The 27,985-nt window shown below is 41.8% G+C and overlaps 1 protein-coding gene across 5 annotated transcripts; it reads right to left on the reverse strand.

Annotated features, from left to right (window-relative positions):
* Window positions 1-63: 63 nt before the first annotated feature.
* On the reverse strand, window positions 64-27,985 carry EWSR1 (EWS RNA binding protein 1). 5 transcript variants are annotated; one of them, XM_077761646.1, is made up of 18 exons: window positions 27,897-27,985; window positions 23,972-24,008; window positions 23,779-23,830; window positions 21,213-21,336; window positions 20,796-20,813; window positions 16,743-16,929; window positions 14,595-14,762; window positions 12,621-12,832; window positions 11,453-11,633; window positions 8,646-8,680; window positions 8,078-8,110; window positions 7,644-7,762; window positions 2,986-3,115; window positions 2,361-2,483; window positions 1,688-1,850; window positions 1,196-1,293; window positions 629-878; window positions 64-474 (listed from the first exon to the last, which is right to left on the reverse strand). In XM_077761646.1, the coding sequence occupies exons 1-18, from the start codon at window positions 27,907-27,909 to the stop codon at window positions 435-437; spliced, it is 1,983 nt and encodes a 660-aa protein (XP_077617772.1). In that variant the 5' UTR covers window positions 27,910-27,985; the 3' UTR covers window positions 64-434. The 5 variants fall into 5 exon arrangements, with proteins under 5 accessions (XP_077617772.1, XP_077617771.1, XP_077617774.1 ...); XM_077761645.1 differs by having other exon boundaries at window positions 8,646-8,683; XM_077761648.1 differs by lacking the exon at window positions 20,796-20,813.

Genomic DNA, 27,985 nt, shown 5'->3' on the forward strand with positions numbered 1-27,985 from the left:
TGGCGGGTCGGGGCGCGCTCCAAGCAGACAACGCAGTGACTGTGGAACAGAGGCCGAGAAGGATGACTGTTTATAAACATTTGGAATTTTATTTAAAAAAAAAAAAAAAATCAAAAAAACATCACAACCATGAACATTGTTACAGTTAGAGGCCCTCTTGGTTCTCCACAATGATACTGAGCATGCTCACAAGGGGTTCCCATTGTTTAGTCTTAGTTAAACAACCATCTTTAAAAGAAGGAAAAAAAACTCGGCACACTACCATTTAACTTGTTTTAATGTTTCTTCACAAATGGTGAAAAATACTAAAGTACAGACAAGGAATAATCATAATGTTGTGGCCAACATTATAAATATGGAATTATAAATTTAAAACATTTTCTGGTTTAAAAAATAAATCTGGTAGTCAATGCAGCTCTGCGGGGTCTCTGCGTCTAGTAGGGCCGGTCTCTGCGTTCCTGACGGTGCTCGCCTCTGCAAGGCGGAAAGGGGGGATGGGTTAAAAGGGGGGGAACGAGGAGGAGCTTCCCACCCCCTCCCACTGAAGCTGGACCCACTCCAGTCGGACAGGAAGGGGCTGCTGCCCCGATGCGCCCTGCAGCCGCAGCTGGTTTTCACCATCACATACTTATCCATTTTCCCGGGGCCTCCACGCCCGCCTCTTCTGCCTCCCATCTGCTCCATCAAAGGTCCAGGGGGCCCACCAGGGCCACCTCGTCTTCCTCCACCAAAGCCACCTCGGTCCATGCCCCGGCCACCACGGAAGCCACCTCTGTCTCCACGGCCACCTCTGAACATTCCACCGGGACCACCGCGGTCCATGAGGCCGCCTCTTCCACCTCGCATGCCACCAGGGCCACCTCTGCCGCGGTCACCGCCTGAAACAAGGAAAAGGACCCATCAGCAAGACAGGGCAGAGGCTGCTGTGGACATGCCTCAGAGGCTGCTCCGGATCTGCGGCCTCCTCCCAGAGCAGAAACAAAGCAGGTACTTTACTTCATCCGAATATCTGGGCCACACTTTATTTAGGACTGATGATGGGACTTGAGGACCCCACCACTACAACTGCACTTACTGCAACCACCAGCCGGCCTGGCATTAGCAGTGGGCAGCAGGACTTTACCAAGTCCACCAAGTTAACAAGGCAGGTTTAGTATGAAGAAGCGGAGGAGATGCTCCCAAAACCTGTACCTACCCGGGGGTGGAAAGGGTGGTGGAAGGAAGCCTTCAGGCTTCGGGGCCTTACACTGGTTGCATTCTGTTCTCCAGGCGAAGTTCTGGTTTCCACAGCCCCTGCATAAAATTATATCACAACAGAAATCACCAACTCAACTAAGAAGTTAAGCAAAGGCACACACTGTATTTCCACCAGGACAAATATACTGGGCCCGGGTCAAACACCATTAAGAGGATCTGTTGACAGAAAATGGCTTTAGAGCCACCGCCTCAGGCAGCAAGGCACCCAAAAGACTGAGGTATGATCCAGAAAATGTCTGCAAAACCACACACACGTGGACCCCAGGTGCCTAGTGGAACCATGAAAGGCTCTGACTGACTGACTGGGCCCCCCATCCACCCCACTACAGAGCAATCAGGGTCCTCATTTCGCTCCTCCTCTCCACAGTGGGAATGGGTGAGACAGGACTTCACTAGTGTAGACTATCAGTTTGTCAAGAGAAGTACATACGGATTGGGGCACTGCCAGTCTCCAGCTCGGTGCTGGACATTTCCTCCTCCGGATGGATTCCCCCGGGAACCCCGGGGCCCTCTTGGGGGAAAGCCACCTCTGTCTCCTCCACGGCCTCCCATGCGACCCATGGGGCCCCCAGGACCTCCTGGGCCTCCTGGACCTGCAATAAGAAAGAGCCAGTCACCTCTGCACAGCACTACATTTGCTGCAGGAAACACCCTAGCATTAAAGGAATTGGCAGAGATCACCGCTGCCAACCGTCCCATCATCAGCCCCAGACTTTCCTACAGGCAGGAAGGCCGAGCTCTGTGCCTTCCATGCACGTTACTTCAGTTAGCTCCCATAAACTGTACAAGAACAGGCACTGCATGCAGACAAAGAGGCCCAAGCAAAATAAATAAATGGCAGCCCTGGGCTGACAGCCAGGCAGCGGTTCCCAGGCACACCAGCACCCCCACCCCACCCAGCCAAGAAACCCGTCCTTCTCTTCCTTTTGTTCCCGCAAACTTTTGCTGTCCGCATTCGTTGGTTCAGTATTAATCCTACACACCTTCTTACTATTTCTAATGGGCTTGTTTACATTCTAGAAATCAAGTTTCTCAAAGACAAGTGTGCCATAAAATGTTCAAAGCGACACAGAAGCAGCTCACAGCAGGTGTCCAGTAAATACCTCCACGGAGCGGTGGCGGCATCCCTCTGCCCTCACGGGGAGGCATGCCACCCCGCATGCTGTTCATTGGAGGCTTCTTCCGAGCAAGAGAAACCTTAAGTTTGCTCCCTTGAAAATCTTTTCCTAGAGTAAGAGAACAGAACACCAGTCACTCCCAAATTCTAACTCTTCCCTCCATGTGGGATTAGGCAAGGCTAGAACACTCCTTGCTCACAAGCCACCGCCATCACACCCACCTACCCAACCCCACTGCAGCACGTGCTCCACCCAGAAACTGCACTCAGATCGTCGCTGGCAAGGCCATAAAACACCTTCAAAAGTGACCTCTGTATCCTAAGCCAGGGGAGAGTTGAGTGCGTTGGCATCTGTGCCCCAAGAAGGGTGAGAAGTAGGGACAAGTGCATAAAAGTGGCCAACAGAGGAGACCCAGGAGCTGTCCCCTGACACTTTCAAGTTGGTTTTGTCTGCAGTGAAAACTCCAGAATCAATGCCAAGGCTGAATGTATATACTCAAATGTGTACTGGATTTTTGTGTGGTTGTACCTCCCGATACCTACCCGGGCTTATTAAAGAAGCATCTACAACTATGCCAGTGAGCACCCCCCGTCCACTCTAGGGCTCTTACCATCAAACCACTCCACAGCCGCCTTGGCAGTTGGTGGGTCTTCGTAGGACACTGTAGCATCGCCTTTGGGTTTTCCTGTTTCCTTGTCCAAGTAGATATGGATCATGGGTTGTCCGGTTCTCTTGTTCATCTAGGCATAAAATAGCACCGTTAGGCTGTGACCAGAAATACATTACTTTTGGGGGGACAAAAGCCCATGTGAAATTTAGATAAGTCCCTTAAATTGTCCAAAGCAGGAATTTTTCACAGAAACACATTTAGTAAGATGCTAGTTTATCTCCTGAGTAGTGGGATTATGGGGAACTGATCTCCTAAACTGCCTCAACATACACACTTAGGTGGTTCCCCTCACTTAGGTGTAGGAATCATGAAAACCAAAATATGCCTTAAGTTCCAAATTGCATGAGTGAATATAGGTTCTGTTCCTTCCCTAATTGTCATTCTCCTAGTGTCCTTGCACCTGCCCCAACGTTTTCTATGTCCACACTAACAGGCTCCTGGTCAGAGCAACCACCTTTTATTTTTATTATTATTTTTTTTTACAAATAGTTTATTGTCAAATTAGTTTCCACATAACACTCAATGCTCATCCCCACAAGTGTCCTCCTCCATGCCCATCCCCCCTCCCCCCCACCCATCAGTCCTCAGTTTTTGTAGAGCAACCACCTTTTAAAGCAACAGTCAGGCTTTGATTCCATCACATAAAGCCATGTCTCATGCTAAGTAAAAATCACACTTAACTCAGTACAGTGTACAGGACTGAGTGTGCTAGAAGCATTCTTAAGTTTTACAGCCAATTTTTCCTCCAGGGCTACAACACATCACTAGCTTTTCAGGTGAACACAGATGCAACAAGATTATATTCAGGAGCCACACTGTATAAGAATATGGCTTCATGTGTTTTCTGCATTAAATGTGCATATGATCAAAGTCTAATCTATACATGTTTGTTTATACACCTAACGATACCTACGAGTACTGACATATAAGGCTTTCTTTTTTTGAAATAATAACTTTTGTAAGATTATGTATAGACACCTATCTTTTTATAGATGAAATATATAGATGGAAAAGAAACATGGCAAAATAGCGATATGAACAATGGGCTGTGTGTGTGTGTGTTTGAGACAGAGAGAGAGAGAGAGCGTGCAGGGGTGTACCAGTGGGGGAGGGAGAAAGAGAAAGAGAATCCCAAGCAGGCTCCATCCTCAGTGTGGATCCCGTCGACATGGGGCTCAATCTCATGAAGGCAAGATCACCACCTGAGCCGACATCAAGAGTTAGATGCTCAACTGACTGACCCATCCAGGCACCCCGTGGGCTATGTACTTTTAAAATCTCCTCTATTTTACAAAATTCATAGTATACACTACCTTCTTAACTAGGAACAAACCCCACATACCCAAATAAACAACATACCATATACATCACAAGTAGAACAAAATCTTCATTACGGAAGTCTTAAGATCTACCAGCATCAACTCTATTTCTATATAGTTACAACCACAAAATGTCATTTGAAAATGACCATTAACTGTTAACAACTAAAAAAACCTAAAAATAAATCTTTGCAAGCAAAGACTTGCAAAACCTTACTAAGGAGACAGTCTTTGTTAAAGACCTTAGTAAATGGGCATAGGATATTCACAGAAAAAACTACAAAGTATTATAAAAACATTAATTCTTCTCAAATTGTCTTATAGAGTCAATGAATACTCAATTGGGGTTTTTAAAGAACTTCCTAAATGGAAATGTACATAGAAGAGCAAACAGTAAATAGCAAAGCACTCCTGAGGAAAAAGAACAAACCAGAAGAATTTGCTTGATATTTGTAGATATCAAGACTTGGCATAAAAATAACTAGCTCTGCTATCATAAGTACAGGCTCATACAAATGAACCCGAAACATAAAAGATAGTTATGAGACCGATATAGTCTATACCATCCAGGAAAGGACAGCTCTTTCAATAAACATTGCCAGAACAGAGGGTCTTACATAAAGAAAGACACAAACCAGTAAGGACAAGACTGGTAAGTTCAACTACACAAAGAGGTTCTATTCATCCAAAGAAAAGGAGTTAATAAAGACTGGGAGAATACATCTGCACTATCAGACAAGGATCACCTTCGGAGAATATAAAGAACTATGTGCAGAACAACAAATAACAACCCAATGAAAAACGAGTACAAGACCAACAGGCATTTCACAGAAGACAATTAGATGCAATTAGAACATGATTAGCAATCAGGGAAAATCAAATTAAAACCACATTTCCATTTTCTTCTAGTAGACTGGCTTAAGTTAAAGATTCGGGAGATTCCCAGTAGCAGTAAGAATGTGGTGAATGCGGTATCAGGAATGCTGGCGGAATCGAAGTTGCTCAGCTGTACTAGCATCTTGTGAAGTTAAACACACACACCTTAAGAACCAGCAAATCTATGCCTAGGTACAGCTGAGCCTCATTATTTGTGGACTCAATATCTGCAAATTTGCCTACTTGCTAAAATTTGTAACTCTAAAACCAATCCTTGAGGCACTTCTGTGGTTATCTGTAGACATGCACAGAGTGGCAAAAACTTAAGCTGCCTGATGCACGTGTTCCAGCTGAACTCAAAAGAGACATACTACCCCCTCCTTCCAGCTCTCTCTAGAGAAGACCAGGGGATGAGACCGGAGGGAGCAGGGCAGTGTAGCGGAAGAAGTTTTGGCCCTGGGGGCCAGTTGGATGAATCTGAATGTCAACTCAGACAAGTCATTTAATACTTCAGAACCTCATTTTCTCTTTGTAAAAGAAAATCTATCAGGGTGAAATGTTTTTAGAATTTATGATTTAATCTATGTGAGATATGTGTATATGGCTGTGTACACACTTTCCCTAGGAGCAGTGTGGTTCAGCATTCTTTAATTCAGTGTTTTGTAATGACTTTATAGAACTGCTGCAAGTAAGTCCACTGTACCCAAAGAGTAGTGTACAAGACATTCACTGCATCACGGGCTATAGACTAAAAACTTAGAAATAACCTATTAGAGGGGCGCCTGGGTGGCTCAGGCAGTTAAGCATCTGACTTCGGCTCAGGTCATGATCTCATGGTTTGTGGGTTCAAGCCCCGTGTCGGGCTCTGTGCCGACTGCCAGCTCAGAGCCTGGAGCCGGTTTCAGATTCTGTATCTCCCTCTCTCTCTGACCCTCCCCTGCTCAAGCTGTCTCTTTCTCTCAGAAATAAAACATCAAAAACAAAAACAAACAAACAAAACCCCAAAACAAATCTATTAGAGAATATATGAATAACTTGTGATGTATTTATAAATGAAATACAAGATTCCCCCCACCCTCCATTTTTAAAATGTTGGTTAGTATTTTTTTTTTAAGTTTATTTATTTTGAGAGAGAGAGAAGAGAGAGAGAGGGGAGGGGAGAAGGGGGGAGAGAGTGGGAGGGGGAGGGGGGGAGGGGGGAGAGAGAATGAATGAGTATGAATGAATCCCAAGCAGGCTCCACACCCAGCAGAGCCCAATGTGGGCCTTGATCCCCCGAACTCAGAGATTGTGACCTGAGCTGAAATCAAACATCTGATGCTTAACTGAGCAAACCAGGTGCCCCTTCCCAAACGTTTGCTTCTAAATTGGGGACCCCCCAATCCCTTTTCAAAACCCAAGTTTCTTAGTTTTCCCCACCTAAGGAATAACCCAACCACTGCTCCAAGAGCTCAGATCAACACTTTCTAGTCACACTAGCTTCGTTGAGCTTCTAGGACCTTTTGCCTCGCTATTCACTCCATTCTTTTTAAAAGCCTTCTCCACTCTGAAATATACTGGCTCTAGTCCTCATTTTATCCCCACCCTCCTTGCTGTACTTTTCCTCCATAACATCATCTAACATACTGTATTTCTTCCTACTATGTGTCCCCCACTAGACATGAACTCCAAGGGTTCCCTATCTGCTCATTCCTGCTAGATCCCCTGAATAGCGCTGCCTTATAGTAGCAGCCTTATAGTAGTATCTAACAGACACTCTTCAATACCAAGCATATGTGTATGAAAAAAAAGGAGAGGTAAGATTTGGGATGAAAGTGCTGAGAAGGGATAAAATTGGGAAAGAAACAGGCCACATACACTTAAAGCTCTACTTCTTATACTGGGAAGAAGAGACATAAACGTTCACTCTTTTAAAAACGATTATATTCTGTATTTCACAAGTAGCATCCATGTAAGTATTCTTACAAGTAACTGACAATGATAAAGAAAGGACGGAGTTGTTGGGGTGCCTGGGTGGCTCAGTCAGTTAAGTGTCCGATTTCAACTCAGTTCAAGGGTTCGAGCCCCGCGTAGGACTCTGTGCTGACAGCTCAGAGCCTGGAACCTGTTTTGGATTCTGTGTCTGCCTCTCTGCCCCTCCCCTGCTCACACTCTATCTCTCAAAAATAAACAATAAAAACAAATTAAAGAAAGGACCGAGTTGTTAAGTATAACCAAGCCACATTTAACATTTCTTGTTTTCTACAAAAAAGAAAGGTTTTTGTTAGCAAACTACACTAAGAAGTCAGGCAACCTCAGAAGCCGTCAGATCTTCAGAAACATTCAACATCAACTATGTCTCTATAAACTAAACGCCTGGTGACTGAAGATCTGCCAGCTCACACGGTTATGCTCTTTACTGACCTTAACAACTCCACACTGCTTAAAGAAGTCTGCCAGATCGTCTAGAGTCACATTGTCATTTAAGCCTTGCACATAAATTGCACTGTTGTCAGAGTCTTCATCTGGATCTACAGGTGGGCCTTTTAGAAAAAAGACAGAAGGGAGTTATTGTCCTGTATTTTTACGGGCTAATTAACCCACTAGTCACTACTGCTCACTGGTAATTAACACAAGGCTGAGAGAACTACCAGACACACTAACAAGAAGGCTATGGAACTTGTGGTTTCCTTTGTCTAAGGCTATTACGAGTAAATGCTCATGATAAAGGGAGCCCAAACTGCTCCTGACAGCAAAAATACACACCAATCTGTCAGGCTGCTGAGCTCCAGCACGCACTTAACTTCTGCGCTGTTCGTATATAAAGCAAGATACAAAATTCAAGAATTCAAAATTACCTAGATCAAGATCTGGTCCTTCGTCCATGGGTCCTGCCAACCAGGAAAGATCATATAAGATACTATTAGTGCACGTCTTGCAAGCTACAAATCTTACAAACACACATAGCTATCTACTATACCACCATTTGATGGGGCTTCATTAAATTCAAAAAGACCCGCACTGCTAAAATGGAGCAGTGCCCCTTTAACATTTGTGAAAGATTTGCTAGGGTTTTGCTTTTTCTCTGCTGGTTTGCTTTTAAACCATTAACCAAATACACTCTCAGTGCTTATGTGCCAAATTAGTGTTAAATTTAAGTCAAAAATTTTCCTCCAAACAAACCAAATTTAAAAAATGGATTCTCCCCCATATTACTGAAGCAGTTGCTCAATACTTCAAGTTACCCTTTGTTTTGTAACCATAGGTTAACCTTATTACCCCTAAGACAATGCCGGCAGTACCCATTAGTTTCTTTGTATAGATCATTTTTAAACCGCTTATGAAACTAATAAAAAAATTATAGTTTTCTAAAAACTGACTGTATTTTTTTTTAAACACTATCCATGGTAATACTCAAAAACTTACCACCAGGCTTATTGAAGCCACCTCGCTCTCCAGCGCTGCTGGGGGGATAAACGAAGAAATGAAGGCCTTTCCCTTTAAAAGCCAGTACCGCTCTGAGCCTTGGGGGGGCTCGTGGGGAAGAAGGGCACTGGCTAAACACATCTCCAAACAATGCATCTCTCTCATCTTGTCACTATGCCTTTCTTCAGGGCAGCTTGCTCAAATTTCCTTTATATACAACCTTGCTTGTCTGATTGTACACACCAGTGTGGTTGGTTCCTTTCATTTCGGGGGCTGGTATTAATAGTGCAATACTTGGCGTTAGGGGAAAAAAACAGATCCCAAACACCCACCCCATCAGCTGAAAAACAGGGAGAGCTTGGTTGTAGAGTGGAGCAGCAAAGCTGGGGCAACTGCTTTCCATGTTCATAAAGGTGCACCCTCAACCTCTCCTAGGGGAGAGAGCCCAGGGAGGCTTCCTAACAAGTCACAGTATAATCAAGCAGGAGACAACCACATTAAACGCCTACAACACACATCAGAGGACGCATCCAGCCAATCTTCAGCATAAAGCCATACATTTCAGGGCACTAATGGATTTAACAATCGCTGTGAAAGGAGAATTTACAACAAATACCAGGGCTCAACGGACTGGGGGTGCAACTTTATAGACATATAGTTGAGAAGAGTGATGACAGCAGTATAAAATTACTGCCTTACATACTGTAAACGGGGAGGGAATATGATGGGCCTTTTTTTTTTTTTCTTTAAAAATTAAATAGAGGCAGCTCCTCAGTGGGAGGCCTTGAGCTTTTTCTAACCAGTATTGCACCTTTAATACCTGAATATACAATTTCAAGCTGTTGCATGCAGCTTTGTTTCCTTTTTAAAAGTACACACCATAAAATGTTCTCTCTTCTTTAAACACAAAAGTTTACACTTTAATGTTACACAATTCTAGAGTATTATACCTCCTCTGGTTCATTACCAAATAACAAGTATGCAGTTACCAAAGTTACAGAAGGATTCCATTTATACAATGAATACATTTTGTTAAAAATATTCTATGTATATTTTTCCTCTCCATATGGACACCGTGTCTAGTCCCACTTTTCATTATGCTGCCGGCTGAGTACTGAGTACGGGTACTTTTTAAGTATTGAAGTGTATACAAGGCTCTCACTTTGTAACCTGTAGCATATAAATGCGACAAAGCATGTTAAAAAGTTTCCACGTTTAACAGCCAATGAAAATATCAAAATACTGAGGCAATGAAAAAGGGCATGTTAACAACATTGAGTGCCTTACCTGTAGAAGACACTGAAAACCATCACCACACCACAGTAAAAAAGAGGGAAGGGGAGAATACCCCTGTTCTGTCCCCAAGGTATCCAACTGACTGCTTCACAGTCAGCTGAAAAACCTGTGGGAAAGCCACGATTTTTTCTATGGCTCCAGGAGAGACTTCTCATCCAGAAAGAGGGCATCCCTCTATTAGCAAAGTCTAGCAAAATTAGTAGAATTATTACTTCTGGAGTATTAAAATGAGTGAACTTGAAATTGGTTTTGCAATTGAAAAATTCTAAGAATTCTAGGTGATTGGAGACGTGATGATAGTAATTTCAAGTGTCTACATCTATTTTAAAACATCCATAAAGTGAAACCTTTATAATGGAATGACTTTCTCCAAATCAGATTTAACTTTATACCAAATTGTTCATAAATTTTGGCGTGTTGTCAAGTAACAGTTTCTTCCAATAAAGATTTCACCAAAGACTTTTTTAAGTTATGCAGAATATGCAAAATGGTATTTTCAATCAGTATCTTTCAAAAGGAAACAGATTTGCTAATATATAAAGATCATATTAATTCTAATTTTGAAGTCCATGTCTATTAAAAAAAACAAAAAACAAAAAACAACGAAATCCTATCCAATTTTTCCTTGAACCAACAGTGGCACCAAATCCAATATACGTAATATGTAACATTCTGCATAACTTTTTTTTTAACTAGTTTATATAGGGACAGAACACACACAGAACTAAACCTTCTGGATTATGTTAACCACCAACATTATACCTCACCTTCATCAAAGTACAGACACCAGAGAGGGGAGAAGGGAGGGGAAAAGGGAGGGGAGGGGCAGGCACAGGTAGCAGGGTTATATTACTGATCTAAACAAAGTTTTCTAAACCAGATTGTGCCATCAATCAAAATGGTCAAACCGATTTAGACTTCTCAAGATCTCCAATGGGGAGTGATCCTGTAATTATATACATTACTCTGCAAAGAGCTATTGGACTTTTCTGTGTAACCAGGTGCACCTCAGGCCATAGTTCAAGGGTTACAGGACCAATATCTTCATCATTATGTTCAACAGTTGCGAGTAAACAGAAGTTAGGGACAAACACTGGAAAACAGCTGCTCTTTTCTGCAGTACATATACACCAGGTGTTTCAAGACAACCATTCAGAGGCAATTAGTTAAAACCTAGGGGTGTTAGAAGGTTGTGTGTGTTCCATCCCAAGCCTATTACCCACAGAGGCTTTTGACCTCTGGAAACCATGAAGGGAACTGAAAGCTCTAGTTTCAAAACCATTCTTTGTTCTCCCCAACCCAACTAAGTAGATTGGCAGGGAATAAAGCAAACTGCCACTTAATCTATGCCACAAAGATGACATTTCCATGTTTTAGAAGATGGCCTGGGCTCAACAGATTGTCCATGGAAATGTAGAAATAAATTTCTTATGTCTTTCAGTCCCTTCTTTCCATTGAAAATCCTATGGATGAAACAAAATTAAGTAAAAGGAGAAAAGGTTTGCTCTTACCCCATTCCACCGCGTCCTCCTCCCCGCCCACCTCTGCTCATGCCTCCACGATCAAATCCCCCTCTTCCCCTGCCCCGGTTATCAGGGCCACTCATGCTCCGGTTCTCTCCTGGTCCGGAAAATCCTCCAGACTCCTGCCCATAAACACCCATGCTACTGGGGTGGTCCTGTCGGAATGAACCTGAGGAAAGAGTCACATCTGTAAGCCATGGACCAGCATTTGAACCACTGCCTGTTGTACTTTCTCCTGGAATCACAGAATTCTCAATTGCAAGATACTAACCAAGGCACCGTCTTCTTTACACCTGACAAGGCACCTCTACCAGTAGGCTCTTTTAAGTTTAACCCAAACTGCTAATTCATCAAGTGAAATAACCTTACATAGTTACCCTAGAATAAACCACCCAAACAAAAGCCCTCTGGCCAATAGTTTACAAGGTTTTGTATCCTAGGATGTCTCTAAAAGCTGCTTCTTTAAACTCTCAAAAACAAAACCAGAGCTAGGTTTCTTAGGGCTTTAGAATATCGCCCCATCAAGCAGCATTACTCATTTCACAGCCATAAGGAAACATGCCCATGAATAGAAGTTAATTAAAAAATAAATAAATAAAACAAACAAAACCCCAAAAACATCCCCCAATAATCCAGGTAGAAATTAAATTGTGAAGCAGTTTTCAAGTTTTGGTTACTTCTCCATGTCAAATTGAGTGGTCCGTGAGGAGGTTTTTTGTTTTGTTTTTTTAACTAACATAAACAAAAGCCAAAAACAAAACCTAGCATTTACTTGACTATCAAAATTGCAGTAGTCTTCAACAGCTATCTGCTCAAGTCCTTTTAATGAGCTGGGGTGGGCAGGCCACAGGAATGCCGGCTTCCCTCACTGTATGTAATCTCCTCAAAGAGAGCAAAGCTGGCAGTCTTAGCATGTTTTCTCGGGTCAGTTACAAACTCCCTCTTCTCTTTTTTGTGAGGCATACTAGGAACATCAATTAAACTAGAGAAAAGCACTCGTGTCTCTGGTGGGACATCCAAGTGGTTATTAGCCAGGATGCTAGGTATAAAGACACACCCTGGAGTCCAAAAGTAAACAACTGTAAAGAGTATTTCCCCATTTTCAGAAACTCCAAACATAATCATTGTTATTTGTTTTTCTCTCTTAGCAACTCACTCTGCTGCCCGTAGGTGCTGCTCTGTTGGCTATATTGACTTGGAGCCTGGCTGTAGGATCCAGTTTGGGGGGGATAACTAGTGGGCGGCTGCTGCCCATAGCTGCTTTGTTGACCATAGCTACTCTGCTGTCCATAGCTGCTCGGCTGCCCATAGGTGTTCTGCTGAGAGTAACTGCTCTGATCATAACTAGTCGGCTGTGTAGAGGAATAGCTGAAAGAAAAAAAAAAAAGCTTTTTAGAAGGAGAGGCTTGTTATTTCTTCAAGCCCCCTTGAATACAGAGCGTGACACAGAAACACTTAAAAATGCACTTACTTTCTACCCATTGACAGTTTGAATTTAAAGTAAGCAAATCTTTCTGTATTCAGAATAAAGCTATAAATGCAAAGGAAGGGAAAATACTGAAAACCCATCTACCATACAATATACAACCCCAAGTCTCCTCTTCTACTTCACACCTCATTAAAACCATGGTTATTTTTAATTAAACTGAAAGCCAATTTTGGAGTTTAGGTGCTTCCTGTATTAAGGGAAGAATATGTGCATATGCACTCAGGGCAAGCTGACCCAGTGAAAAAGCCACCAAGGAAAAGGAGGTAGTTAAGTCTGGCAGTTCTAAGCCTGCCTCCAACAATTCCCTTCAGTCATGACAGTGATTTTTCTGAAGATACAAGACTGCTTGGTGTGTGTGTGGTCACACAAATATGGCAATTTTCTCTTGACAATTTGTCCCAAGTTTCAAACTATCTTGCTATGTATGGTATAAAGTTTCAAACTTTTAGACATGCCTGATCATCTATGAAATCTGGGCATTAATGAAGAAAAGATGCAGAAGGAAACTTCAGAATCAAGACACTATACAAGAAATTTGAGAGGTTCTTCATCTTTTGACATGTCAACCACGTATCAGGAAAACTACCAAAGATAACCTTCTAACATAGAAATAAACCGTGGAAAGAACTATTAAACTTTAGGTTTAATAACTATATTAAATAACTATAATAATGAAAAAACAAAAAAACCATCATATAAGAAGTACAGTTAAACTAAGCCTCTACCACTAACACCGCCCAACATGGCTGTACAGGCCCAACAGCCTCCCCTCACTAGGTGCACCTATTTAACGGGCCGCATGAACTCCTCTCAGCAGAACAGGCGCAAGCAGGCTCTGTGGCAGAACCGCTGTAAGCCTGCCCAATGCTGCTCCTAGTTGTCACTTACCCGGTCAGCCGTATCTACTCCTAAACCTGTTCACATCTGCTGCGCTCTACTGCGTAAACCAATGAAACCGTACAAAACAGGGAACTGCCACCTCTAGCAGAACTAAGTTAACACTTCAGGGACACAATTCAGACAATTCACTTGAAAATTTGCTTCTAATTAAACGTGAGCGAGAAAACTTGGCAGTTCTTCCTCCTCTACTTTTAAAAGAAACTCAAACTAGACATCGTAGCTGCCGGTGTGGCTAACATAAGACAGAAAATGACAAACCTGTAGACAGAAGTAAAGGCCCTGGCCCGATCATTAAGACTTGCGCATAAACAGACCTCTGAAGTTAAATATGAAATGATTAAAATAAAGTTTTCTTTTTTATGTCCTGCACTTTACCCATCTGAACTGCATTGGAGAAGGTGGCTCCCATGGCTAGGTTTACCTGCTTTCATATACTTGTTTTTCTCATGCATCTGAATTAACTAAAAGAGCAAAATTAAAGAACCACCTAAGGTGGTAACAATGTTTTTGTTTGTATTTAGAGAAAAGTGTTACCGGCTGCCAGGTATAACTACAGGTACGCCAGGTACTACTACAGGTATGTAAGACTGAGGTTTTAATGTGACACTGCATGGCAAGGCTTAACTCTGGGGGGTCATATAACCCATTTCACCTAAGGAAGAAGCACCCTGGGTCAACAGCCTGACAAAAATGGCGTTGTTATTCTACTAGCTCACTGGCCAGGAGGACCAAGATACTGACCTGGTAGGAGGATAAGATGGTGGTGCCGTGACCGGCTGCATGGGGTAGCTCCCAGGTACCTGGGGATAACTGTAGTTACTCTGTCCATATCCTAGGCTGGGCTGGTTGTAACCCCCTGTGCTAGATTGAGGTTGACTAGTCTCAGCGGGTTTGTTACCATCCTGTGGTCTAAAAGGAGAAATAAAAAAGTAAGACTTTTCCCTTCAACCATAAAACTCCTGGGTAAGAACTCTACAACCTCGGAGCAATGTGCAATGTTAGGACTGAGATTGGAAGTAAACACAATTGTGAAGTGAACTACATCAAACCCAGTCGGTCCAACTGTATTTGCTGGAAGAAGAGGACATGAAAAAAGGAGGAGAATTAGTCACACCCACAGAAGAGATACCAACACGTTCCACATTAACACAGCTATGAAAGGCAGTTACAGTATTTTCTGTTGCCAATTTAAGTGGTCTGGGAGGGGAGGTGGTTTGTTAGAAAAATGCTTTTCTTCAAAAAGGGTGTTGTAGACAGACAAACTTTTAACAGTAATGTAGAAGTTTTAGCTTAGAATAACATTTATAGAAGTCACAGCATTTATAAATTTGGATTACTGGAGGTTATTTTATGCTTCTCACTTATTAGGAAAAGACCTGAAAATACATTTTCCTAACTTGGACTGCCACTAATAAGAACCTAACCTTGCCTGAAAATCTCCATAATGGAAATACCAGAGTAGGGGAGGGACCTGCCCCCCACCAATGCTCAGATGAACTGGGAAGTATTCTTAAACGACAAACCAATCCCAATCCCAAAGGAAAACCAACCAACCAGCCCAGGGTTTTCTATTACCTCTCAGTCCTAAAAGTTTGCAACAAGACAGTAGCAAAGTGAGCTTGAGCTATTTTAAGCAAACCCCCAAGAATCGGCAGGCAGACCAGACAGGATGTGGAAGTACTGCTTTCTCCAAGCTGAAATGGGTCACAAGCCCCCCTCTTTCCAGTAGAAAAAAGAGGAGTAGCTGTCAATGGTCACGAGACAGTTTTAAAGTGGTAAGGATTGAAACTCGAGGGAAAAAAAGGAACCAAAAACAGTAATTTATAAAAACCAATTAATATATTTGCCCCCCCACCCCCACCCCACGGCTTGGACATACCATTGCAATGGATCATCAAATGGGACTTTAAACATTTGATAACACTCTGAAATGCCTAGGTCAACTGAAATGGAGCCCTACAAGAATCACTTGAGTTTAGCCTAACTACTGCACAGGCTGTCTAGCAGATGTAAACTACCAAGTAGCTCTGATTACTCACTGTGCACATTAGAAGTAATTTCATGAGTGTTTGCCAGAGCTAATTTCTTACCTCTACAGTAGGCAAAAAGTCTAGGTTACAAGTTGATCTTGTTTATTCCCTAAAGTCTTCTTTCAAATCAGAATTCAATGTTCCTTCAAGACTGTATGCAGATGCCACCTATGTGCATTGCCTAAAGCAAAGACCTGAAATCTTCTGTTAAGTAATAATTAATAATGTTTACCTGCTAATTAGTCATGGAGTATGAAATGTGTATGCCCAAATATTCACCCCATAGCAGGGTAACCAGTTAAGAATATATACTTGCCTGTGATATTTAGAGAAACAAGCTACTACACAATATGGAAAAAACCATAGCAATTTCTTCAGCTGAGACACCAGTATAGGACTTCCCACCTCCCCTTTACTGTGAACTGCCATGTTCTTCCCAAAGAGAAAGGCATTACCCATTTACAAGACCAATAAAACTAAAGATAAAAGCATTAACAGTACAATTCTATCAGCTTTGTTGTGAGGGAAACCACACACCTGATTTCCCCCCCTGGTTTGGTGATAGCCTCCTATCCTAAAAGGTCACTCTTCTGAAACTAGAGCATCAGGCCAGTGACATTCCTTATCCTGGCCCCTGGAAGGCACCATTTCTCTACTAAATGGAGAACAATGTTATTTGTGGTGTGTTCTAGAGCATTAATGTGAGGACTATAAGCACACAGTCAACATTTAAAAGTATGTTAAGACTAACCATTAAAAAGGAATGAAATCCTGGACACTCTAAGTGTGCACAGTCGCTCTCTTTACTGTAAATAGGCTGATGCACTGCCGAATCAGAAGTAGGTGAGCGTGGCCTTACCTTGCAGGTGCGGTGGCTGCTGGCTGCTGCCCATAGGTTGGGTAAGCAGGCTGAGTGCCATATGCAGACTGAGCTGCATAGGAGGCCTGGGTGGTAGTGACCGTAGCAGTGGTGGTATCATAAGCACCAGAGCCATACCCCTGGACAGGCTGGCTGTACGCCTGGGGGGCAGTTGGAGTAGTATAACCTAGAATAAAGGAGAGTTACATCAGATTTCTGGCTCTTCAGAGATCTGCCTAGACACTCATTAACAGAACAATTTGTAAACCACCTACTTTCAACCACAATATTGAACCCCTTAAGTATTTCCAGTTCAGCAACAAGCCAGTATTTAAAGCCTAAGTTCTCTGAAAGTACCCAGTTTTCAGCAAAGCACTCTCCTTTGCTGTACCACTCCTAACAGAAAGGAGGAAATAGGGTGTGTTACAGAAAACAAGGTCCCTGCTGCACCACCCTCCCCCAAGAATGAATAAGTCTGCTTTTGCTAGTCGGCCTTAACAATATTATTGACTAACTAGTTAAGTACCCCAAAAAACTCTCAACCAGGAATAAAACATCCCAGAAAGGGAAAAAACAATGATACATTGCTAAAATAGCTAAAAAATAATGATCCAGATAATAGTTTCACCATTAAAACCTGTAATTTGAAATTACTTTGCTTTCAGTGCCAATTATTCCAACACAGGCAGTTCAGGTTTAAGGAAACTGAATCACAGAGAACATGTGTTTAATTTTCAGTGGGAGAGTTTAAGAACTGATTGAACACTCCAAAAAATTACTACTAGTTTCAGGTAACAACTAAAAAGATGTTTGTTACCAGCACCAAATTCTGAAATGGCACTCGAGTAATAAGATACTACTACAAATTATATTTACTTAAATACAACCAACAAAGATTATCCCATTTGACCTTTCTGATAAATGATTTTAATTAAACTTAATACTCCACAAATAACCTTTAAAAAGGTCAATGTTTTTCACATAATAAAACCACCTGAGATTCTAGGCTTGTCATGGCATTAGCTGCATCCCTTCCTTTCTTTACCAATCACAAGCAAAAAAGGTCTTTTTCCTATTCAGCAATACTGGAAGTAGACCCTAGAGTTAGTATCACAAAGACCTGATCTCACAGGGAAGAGACAGACCAAGGTAGGTTCTCTCCCTAGTTCCTGCCTCTACCAGACCAGGCAGGATGCAAACCCTTTCATCTAGAATTTGGGCTTGCAGTGTGACAAAAGGCCCCCAAATCTGCAACTAACATGAGTCCTCCTCCTGTGAGACATCTTATAACCTTTCCTGGTGCTAAGCTCTTCTGTGACTCCTTCTGAGGTCAATGAGCACAAGTAAGCCACGTAACAAAAAGCTGGGTCTAGTTCTCAGCATTTATATCCACTAAAAAAGTCATCACAAATAAAGTGTGTAAAAAAAAAAAAGTCTCAGTACTTAAAACAAATCTTGAATTAAAACTGCTCATTTTAGTTAAGATTTCAGGCCTTAAACTTTAAGTGCCCTCACTATACACACAACTTATTAACCAAAAACCAACACCGACTTGCCTCTGCACAATCTAAAGTATCACCTCTTGTTGGACAGACTGTAATAGTTTCTTCTCCATCCCAAACATTTTAGGTAAATTCTGAAATTAACTATACACAAAGATAGTTATTTCCTTCTCCAAACTGCTAGGCTGCAATATATATGAAAACATAATGCACAAAACAGAAAGCCCAAGCAATGGAAGTTTTTTGAGTTGGCATGTCGTCCATCTGGTTATTTAATTTAAAAGTTCTCTGCAGAGTCCTAATGTCAACCATATAAAGCACTCATTTATTTAAATTTAACTGGAATCTATTTCCACCTACCCTATTCCTCCTACACAGATTTTCCCCCCTACATGATGACAGGGCCATCTAGAAGATTCACAAAGGCAAGTAAAAACAACAACAAACTACGAATGCTCAGGGCAACTACGGATGTTCTAAAACTACTCAGTAACTGTTAGAGCCTTGTAGTGCTAACGATTACGGTAGTAGACACTGCGTTAATTAATAATCTTTAATCTGTAGTACCCACACAAACAGCCAGGCAAATGAGCAAAAATTAATAGAGCAAATGATTTAATGACAATAAAAACGACAGCAAAAAAGACAACACTCTCCTCTGTACTGAGGACTTTAAGGAAAAAGATAGTAAATACTACACAAATCAACCAAAATTTTTATTCAACTTGAATGGTAAAAACTGAAGTTTAGGATTTCTATTCTAATTAATGAAATGGGATTTATATGGCCACTGTTCTTAGAGTTTAATACAAAAACTCTATTAAAAGAAAAGGGTCTTTTCATACATTCCTTCCAGTAACTATTTGAGGACTTCTATGTGTAAAGACAGCATGATTTAAGGAGAGAAGTGTGTCTGAACCCACTTACTATCTGTGAAGGGTCCTAACTTAGTTCGGGTCAGCCTCAGTTTGCTGATCAGGTTTAATTTCGATGTATACACTTCAAAGACCGATGGGAGCACTAAGGGAAGTATACATAATTCTCCATAAACTATAAAATCCAGACAAACAGTCCTTTATTGTTATTAAGTGCAATCTCTTGCTCATTAAAGCCACTGGTTTCTGTATCAGAATGTCCAACATTTTTGTGCTCATGGTATAACTTGTTCAATTAATGACGAGAACACATGACTCTCAAGGACCTAGAAGACTCCTGCCTTTCCTATAAGTAACATTTATCATGTCCTTATAAAGTTGATCTAGACTCCAAAGGGTAGATCAAAGCTGTATTATTTATTTTCAATGATAGTTGTTTTTAAAATTGAGTGAAGATAGTTAAAAGCTTCTGGTTACAAAATAAATCAATGCCAGGGATGTAATGTACAGCAACCTGACTATAGTTAATAAGCTATATTGTGTATTTCAAAGTTGACTAGATCTTAAATGTTCTCATTGCAAGAAAAAAATCTGAGGACTACAAGTACCAACAGATGTTACGAGAATTACTGTGGCAATCATTTCACAACATATACAAATATGGAAACATGTTGTATACCTGAAACCAATGCTGTATGCTTATTATCATCGATAAAAAACTCTAATAGCTTAAATATGTAAAGTTCACCTCATGATTTCAAAATCAAATCTCACGATTCAAACTGCAAGGTTCTAGTTCCAGCTTTTCTTCCAGTACTAACACCAAGAGAATGTGCAAACATCTCTCATGCTATATATATAAGATCTGCATTAGTTACACAGATTAGGAAATTCTTCCCATCAAATCCAGGACACTGTCACTGAACAAGATAAATTACACATATAGGTTTCCCCCTACTAAAGATGGATTAATATAACGGGGAACTAAAAATAGTTGAAAAATTAAGAGTTTTTAAATCTTTAAGACTACCGTATTCAGTATTCTCTTATAACAATAAAAGATGAGAGTGGGTGGGTGGGGAGAAGGTAGGGATTCTAAAATGTTATGTGGAAACAATAAACGTAAAAATTCTTGTAAATTTTTCACATATTCCACTCAATCCTAGTATTAGGGTATACTTTGTTCTAATTCTCAAAGCAGTTTATTTTTTAGCTCCTTGGAATCCTATTAAGACATACTATGAATTAAAGTAACTCATTAACATTTAAAACAGAAAATAAAATGTGCCTGGATTGGAAACCAACCAAGAGACAAACATTACATGCAGGGTAGCAGTCTGTTCCTCTAAATAAATCTACTCATGCAATCTATTCTTCAGGGAATAGGAGGAAATCAGCTGGGGAATAGTTATCTGAAATACCTTTGGGAAGGTGAGCTATTATTAGGGCCTGACACAAAATAATGTAAAATAAAGCATAACCTTTCCCCAAATCACATAAAGAAAAGGACATGGATCTGAGAATGGCACCTGAAGCAATTTCTCATTAGCACCTTGTTGTGTGTGATGTTAGAAAGTTTGAGGGTTAAACAGATGAAAACACCTAAAGGGTCAACATTACAGGGTTAGACAAGATGGAAAGCATTTCCCATGCAAGAATGAGCAGGATAGTCAAACCTGTACTGGTCCCTTCTACTGTGGAAAGCACAAAACAAAAAGTAGAGGGTACACTATCAGATGAAGCAAACAGATGTGAAAATCAGTTTGATTTTAAGCAGCTCACTTTAAGAAGGCTCATTCTTACCCAGTATTACCATTAGCATAACCTTTTATATATTCTCCATTTTGTTATGAAATTATTCAATACACTGTATGAAATAGTTAACAGAAAATTATCCCACCCACATTCTATTACAGGTCCTTTAGAAGAACGTAAGGGAAAGGAAAAAAAGAGACCAAAAAAAAAGCGCTCCTCCTAAAAATAAAGGATCCCCAGATGCCAAAGTATGGACCAGAATATACAGCATAAGTAACAAGATTCTAAAGACACACCCAGGGGCTATGACCCAAAAGTCTTTCCAAGGCAGACCCTACCAGCAGGAGGCTGTCCATAGGAAGTTGCATAGGCAGTCTGCCCATAGGTCGCAGTGGTCTGAGCCTGGGTATAGCTGACATCAGTGGGCTGTCCATAGGTTCCATAACTTTGCTGCCCATATGCCTGCTCAAAGAAAACGCATGCAAGAAGATCATACATAAACCTTGTATTTTAACAACAAAATGGATTGATTTATTTCTGAGTTTCTAAATTGGGAGAACCAAAGCCAAAAATACCATTTTCTAGTAAAAAGATTGGGAAAAAAAGCAGACAAGTGATTACATTATCACAAATGCTGGTTTTTCCTTTTCTAATTCACTCATATTTTCACAAACTTAACTACAAAAAAGCTCCTGAGATAATTAGGCAAAATCTCAGTTAACATACAGGAGATTACCAAGAGACTCTCAAGGGATGGGCAACAGGGGAACAGGTGTCTAATTGCCAACACTTAGTGTAGCAGTTTTAGCAACTGGAAACAAACGTTAGGAAGACAAAATAAACCAAGGGAAAGGAAAAGAAAATGGGATTAAAATCTTGATTTTAAAACTAGATTTTCAGTCTGACATAAAGATGTAAAAACTATTACATCACTTCAAAATAAAACAAACTAGGGGCGCCTGGGTGGCTTAGTCAGTTAAGCGTCCGACTTTCGCTTAGGTCATGATCTCGCAGTTCGTGGGTTCGAGCCCCGTGTCGGGCTCTGTGCTGACTGCCAGCTCGGAGCCTAGAGCCTGTTTCAGTCTGTGACTCCCTCTCTCTCTAACCCTCCCCTGTTCACGCTGTCTCTCTCTCTCCTAGAAATAAATAAAACATTTAAAAAACAAAAAAAAACAAAAAAACAAAATAAAACAAACTAAAACACCACATGTCTCCTTAAGGTTAACATATCAAGGGCAGTCTTTTGAACTTGGGCTTTAGTTAATAATACTTAAAACCTGGCAAGGAATGAGGTATTCTTCCAGATAATAGCAAGATTACATTCTAGATTTGAATGACCAATTATGTAAGATATGCCAGGCACTTCACAATCTGTCTGTCCTAGAATGTTTCCATAGAAGAGTTATTAGTATCCATTTAATGCCATGGATCATTTCAGAATTTGAAGCCATCTTAAGAACACTAGGATGATAGTTTCTAATGCCTGTTGGTCTAGGCTTTTTTTTTTATAAACTTTATATTCACTTGAGTTTTTATTATCTAAAAATTTTTTAAAAATATTTTTTGAGAGACACTGAGACACAGTGAGGGTGGGGGAGGGGCAGAGAGAGGGAAACAACATCTGAAGCTGACTCCAGATTCTGAGCTGTCAGCACAGAGCCCAACATGGGGCTCAAAGTGACTAACTTCAAGATCATGACCTGAGATGAAGTCGGACGCTTAACCAATGAGCCACTCAGGTACCCCAATTTGAGGTTTCTGTTTTTTTTGTTTTTTTTGTTTTGAGAGAGAACACAAATGTGTGGGGGTGGGGAGGGTAGAGAGGAAGGGAGACAGAATGTAATGCAGGCTCCAAGCAGTGATGCAGAGCTCGAACTCACAAACCATGAGATCACGACCTGAGGCAAAGTCAGGCACTTAACTGACCAACTGAGTCATCCAGGCACCCCGGCCTTGGCTTTTAAACACAAACTCATGTATTGCAAAGAGCTCAGAGGCTCTGTAACTAAGCAGCCATACACTGTATGAATGCTGGCAAATGATATATCTATAAACTGCAATTTTTTTTGTATCTGCAAAATGTCCTAATAACACCTCCCTCTACAGAACTGCTGTATAATAAAGTTAAATTTAAACAGAATACAGTATGTAGAAGGACCGAGCACAAAGTAAGGCACTTAACTTGAGAAATGATCCTAGAAAGGTATGGAGGGCTAACAATTCCCAGTTTGAGAATGGCATCATTTCACTCCCATTGTAAAAGTTTAAAACACCTGGGGCGCCTGGGTGGCTCAGTCGGTTATGCGTCCGACTTCGGTTCAGGTCACGATCACACAGTTCGTGGGTTCAAGCCCCGTGTCGGGCTCTGTGCTGACGGCCAGCTCAGAGCCTGGAGCCTGTTTCAGATTCTGTGTCTCCCTCTCTCTCTCTCTCTGGACCCTCCCCTGCTCACGCTGTTACTCTCTCTCTCTCAGAAATAAATAAAACATTTAAGAAAAAAAGCTTAAAACACCTGGGTATTTTTATGACTACACATACAGTATACTTTTCTATTACAGGATTTTTAAGAAATATCTGTATTATTTGGGGGCACCTGGGTGGTTCAGTCGGTTAAGCTTCCAACTTTGGGTTGGGTCATGATCTTGCAGTTTGTGAGTTTGAGTCCCGCATTGGTCTCTGTGCTGACAGCTCAGAGCCTGGAGCCTGCTTCGGATTCTGTGTCTCCCTCCCTCTCTGACCCTTCCCTGCTCACACTCTGTCTCTCCAAAATGCATAAACGTTAAAAAACATTAAAAAACAAAACAAAAAAAGAGTCTTAAAAAAACGGTATTAGTTATTGCTTTAATGGCTGACAGAAAAATTTTGCTTGGAGATGCAACCATATATAATTATCTTAAAGATTACCTGGGTGGTCTGTGCATATCCTTGAGTGGGCTGGGCGGGGTAAGCACTGTAGCTGTAAGAGAAATTAAATTCAAGAACTGAATATAGAACATTCAGATTCCCTTACAAATTCTCTATAACTCTAGGAGCCTTGGTATTCTAAAAACATTATAATCAATCACACCCAAAGTACTGTTACAGAAGACTGACTTACCCCTGCTGGGCTGCAGCTTGGCTGTAGGTACTGTAATCTAGAGGAAACAAGGAGAGAAAATAATGTCAAGTCAGCGGAGGCAACAAGAAGGGAAAAAAAGGGGGAAGGAATTCAGGTGGCAGGAAGATAAAAGTCTTTAAACTGTTGAGAGAAAGTACAGGCCAATACAGGTCCCAATGAATACCTCTTTCCTCTCAACATCAAACCAAAAGTAAGTCTAAGCCAGTTAAACTCAGAAAGTTTGAATATAGTGCCAACTAATGAGATCAGGATCAGCTGATTTGGCAGAGCTACTTTGAAGGTTCCCATGACCAGCCCCTTAAGTGCAGGCTGTCATTTCAAATACAGGATCATCATCCTAAGACTAACAAAAAACACGATGAACCAACAAGATCAGAAGTTTTACCTTCATATAAAAATGAGGCTTGCCACAATATTACGATGGTTAACATCAGAGGGGGTACATTAGTCGCTACATCTCCTCAAAAACTGGTTTTTTTATCACTCCCTATTAGCAGTTACACCAGCCAAAATTGCCTAGCAGGACTGTGACATGGAATGGCAAAAAGGACAGCCATGCCAATCCAGTGTTTTAAAGGCTTTCCTAACTGTATCAGGGCTACATTTGTACACGAAGTCAAAAGCTACATACAATATAAATCCCAGCAGTTAAGATAGAATCTGAAAACTGTCAGAGAAGAAAGCATGGGAGTAATTTGGTTTTAGGTAACATCATCTTTTTAAAACTCAAAAAGATTTAAATTCTAAAGAAAACAAACGAATCCACTTTTCTTCCATTCTCTTTCTACATAATCCTTCCCATAATTTTCCTTTTCATGTGAGATTTACAACATGCACAGAAAGGGACTAAAAAACTCTGGTCCCCTGAGGTGTCTACAAGTAGTGAAAATAGAAAATAAAATGATTACGAAGTTATCACAGCACTACTTAACTCGACACACATTTATTTCAAAAGTTAATTATTTTTAAAAATTCTGCCCAATGCTTTGCTATCCACAAGAAATACTTTTCTTCTTCTATGCCAGAAGACAGTACTGCCATTAGTACTAAACAAAAGGGTCCTTTCTTTTCCAATCAGAAAGTAGCCCCTCATTTGAAAGCAACAGTGGAGATCTCAGCTCTTCTCGGATGGGTTTCTATCTACCCCACACTCCATCCAAAGCCTGCCTCACAGTCCACCTGGCCTGAGAGCATTTTGCTGATTCCATCTCTCCAGTAGGGTAACCTTTCTACTCTCTACCTTAACTACTTTCCTTCCTCAGTACAGCCTTAACACAGAACCCAGATTCATCAACATGATCAAATCAAATGCCCAAAGGCTTTGTATAATGAACAAATTGATTTGTTCAAGACGAGCTTAAGGCATTTGAAGGCTAAAACTTAAGCATTTTCAACAGCACAAATCATGCTTTCTATATACTGCATCAAAAATAACTGCAAAAATCACGTCTTCCACGTGGTATTCACAAAACAAACGAAGCATCAAAAATAAAATATTTCAATCTACATTTTGCTGAGGTGTCTTGTGTGAAAAATTATTCTAAATTGCTGACATATAAGTTTAACTTTGAAGAGGACTTTTACACAGAACAGTTATGTAAAACAGAAAACTGGCAAAGCTGATATGGAATAAGGAATGATCTCAGATCAGCATGAAACCAGCCCAATTAGTCCCATGCTGGTGGGCTAAGGGAGGTAGCAAATTTGTTTGCTGAGAACTTACCCATATTTTACCTACATTGTAGGTAAATTTTATGGACTCAAAAAGTTACACAACAGTCAGATTTTTTTTCTTAGCAGTCAGTTATGCTTTGTTTTTAACCCTCAAACATGCAGCCAGAAGACTCCACTAAAAATACAGGACAGGTTGAGGAGATGGGGGCCTGTAGAGTGCTGGCAATGTTTTATTTCTTGGTTTGAATTCTGGTTACCTGGGAGTTTGCATTTTAATTCTTTGTTAAAGTGGACACAGACTTCACTTTTTTATCTGTAACGTACATGAGGGAAAAAACCCCACATCTAACATTACCCAAAGTAGTGACTTTTAGATACTTCAAGGTACTCACTATCCAAACAGTAGAGATTTAGAGCTTCATAGTACATAATGAGTTAAAGTCAGTATGGGGTAATTTTGTGGGAACCAAATACTTTTCTATTCTATAAGGTCAAGAAGTTCAGGGCCCAAGAAGCTCTTAGAAGATCTAACATCACTCCTTCATTTTGAAAGTATGGAAACCAAAGTCATGGATTTAAGATCCTTCATCTGGCCTAATATTGTGTATCTACATAAAATGCAATTGTAATTCTAATACAGTACATAGAGGTTTCCAAAAATCAGTTTGGGCAAAGTAGACCAGGAAACTGGCATGTGCAGCCACGCAAAAATTTCACCATACACATTGTGACTCGCAACACTTAAACAGGGAAGGGAGAGGAGCACTCCCCCCCTTACAAAATTCAAACACCGCAAGGAAGAGGAAGGTGGAAAAGGCTCTAAGGAAACCACTTTCCACCAGGATGTCTCGGACTGTGGTATTTCAGAGTCCTCTCTTCTATGGGCACTCTGAACCCTGGCACTAACAGGCAGCATTTACCTGCCTGATTACTGATCACGCAACAGGGAAGACTTAAAATTGTCCTTAAGTTGCTGGATTCTGGACCCGTTTCAAATTAAATCTCGGAAGGAACCAGAGCTTTTCCGGTCTTCCCTCCACTTCTACCGCCGGTTCAAAGGCCGGGTGTTAGAGGGCCTAAGAATACCCCCAGAGGCAAAAATGCCCCACCCTACCAAAAACCGCAGGTTAGTGCACAAACAGGCTACTAACTGCCAGTGATGTTTAGGCTACAAGGTTAAACAACTCACGCATCAAAAGCCACCCTAGATTATCACAGTCGAACTCCCCACCCCCACCCCGGGCTTTCTTTCAAAGTCCAGCGTGCGTCTCCTTTCCCTCTCTTGTATCGGTCCATGAAATAAACAAGCCTCCCAGCTCAACCTAGTGGAATAAACGTGCGAGACGACTGCTTAAGAATAATTCTTGCCGATTTGGACCTTTTGTTTCTCCTAGGTCAAAGAGGCCAGAATTTCCTTTCAGTAGGGATTTCTGGCCTCGCGATCCGGGCTGGTCTTATTATACAACGGACTTCCCTCGGCATTTGTTGAAAAATGGCCCTAGGAAGCCACTTAATTGCTTTTTGAGGAGAAAAGACGGTGGGATTAATAACAGTAAGAAAGAAACTGGGGGGTGGGGGGGTTGCAGCCGCTTGCGAGAAGGTGCTCTGCAGGGGGAAGCCATTCCGCCCAAAGCCCAGTCGGGCAGAAGTTCGGTTTGGGGCTGGAACCCGCCAAGAGGGCAGCTCGACCACACCGGACGCCCCTGCCGACCAAGCCATGACGGGGCGCCTGCTCATAGGTCCGCACCCTTCGGCTCACAAACCCGCGATGCCTTTTTTGTTTATTTGTTTATGCCCCGGGCTCCTCGGGGAAGCAGAATCGCCCCCCAGGTTGAGCCGCCTCCCTAGAAATGGGGGTTGTGAATCACAGAAGCGGCAGAGCTGCGACTTCTTGAGCAGCCGNNNGGGGCCCTGGAGGCCAAAGGCCCCGCCCACGTGGCGAGCAGCCCGGAGCGCGAGGCCCGACAGCCGCCACACAATGGAGACCGCGGCAGGCCCCGCGCGCACCCGCTGCCGCATGCACCCCGCGCGCCGGGGGCGCCGGAAGATTCCAGAACCGGCCTTCCCGGTGGGGGGAGGGGAGGAGAACGCGGGCCCTCGAGCTCGTCGGGCCACCTCACACCCTTCTCCGCAACTCTATTCAGTCGTTCCGGCCACCCCCTGAGACAAGCGGCCCCAAATTTGGGTGTCCAGGCCATCGCCGGCGCGACCGCGGTTCCACCACACTCACCCGTGGACGCCATTTTCTCTCCTTCCTTCTCGTTCTCTCAACGTCCGTCTCCCTCTCGCTTTCCCTCTAGGCGCCGCACTGCGCAGGCG

Source organism: Crocuta crocuta, unplaced genomic scaffold (genome assembly GCF_008692635.1).
Source record: "Crocuta crocuta isolate KB4526 unplaced genomic scaffold, BGI_CrCroc_1.0 scaffold348, whole genome shotgun sequence".
Taxonomy (NCBI): Eukaryota; Metazoa; Chordata; class Mammalia; order Carnivora; family Hyaenidae; genus Crocuta; species Crocuta crocuta.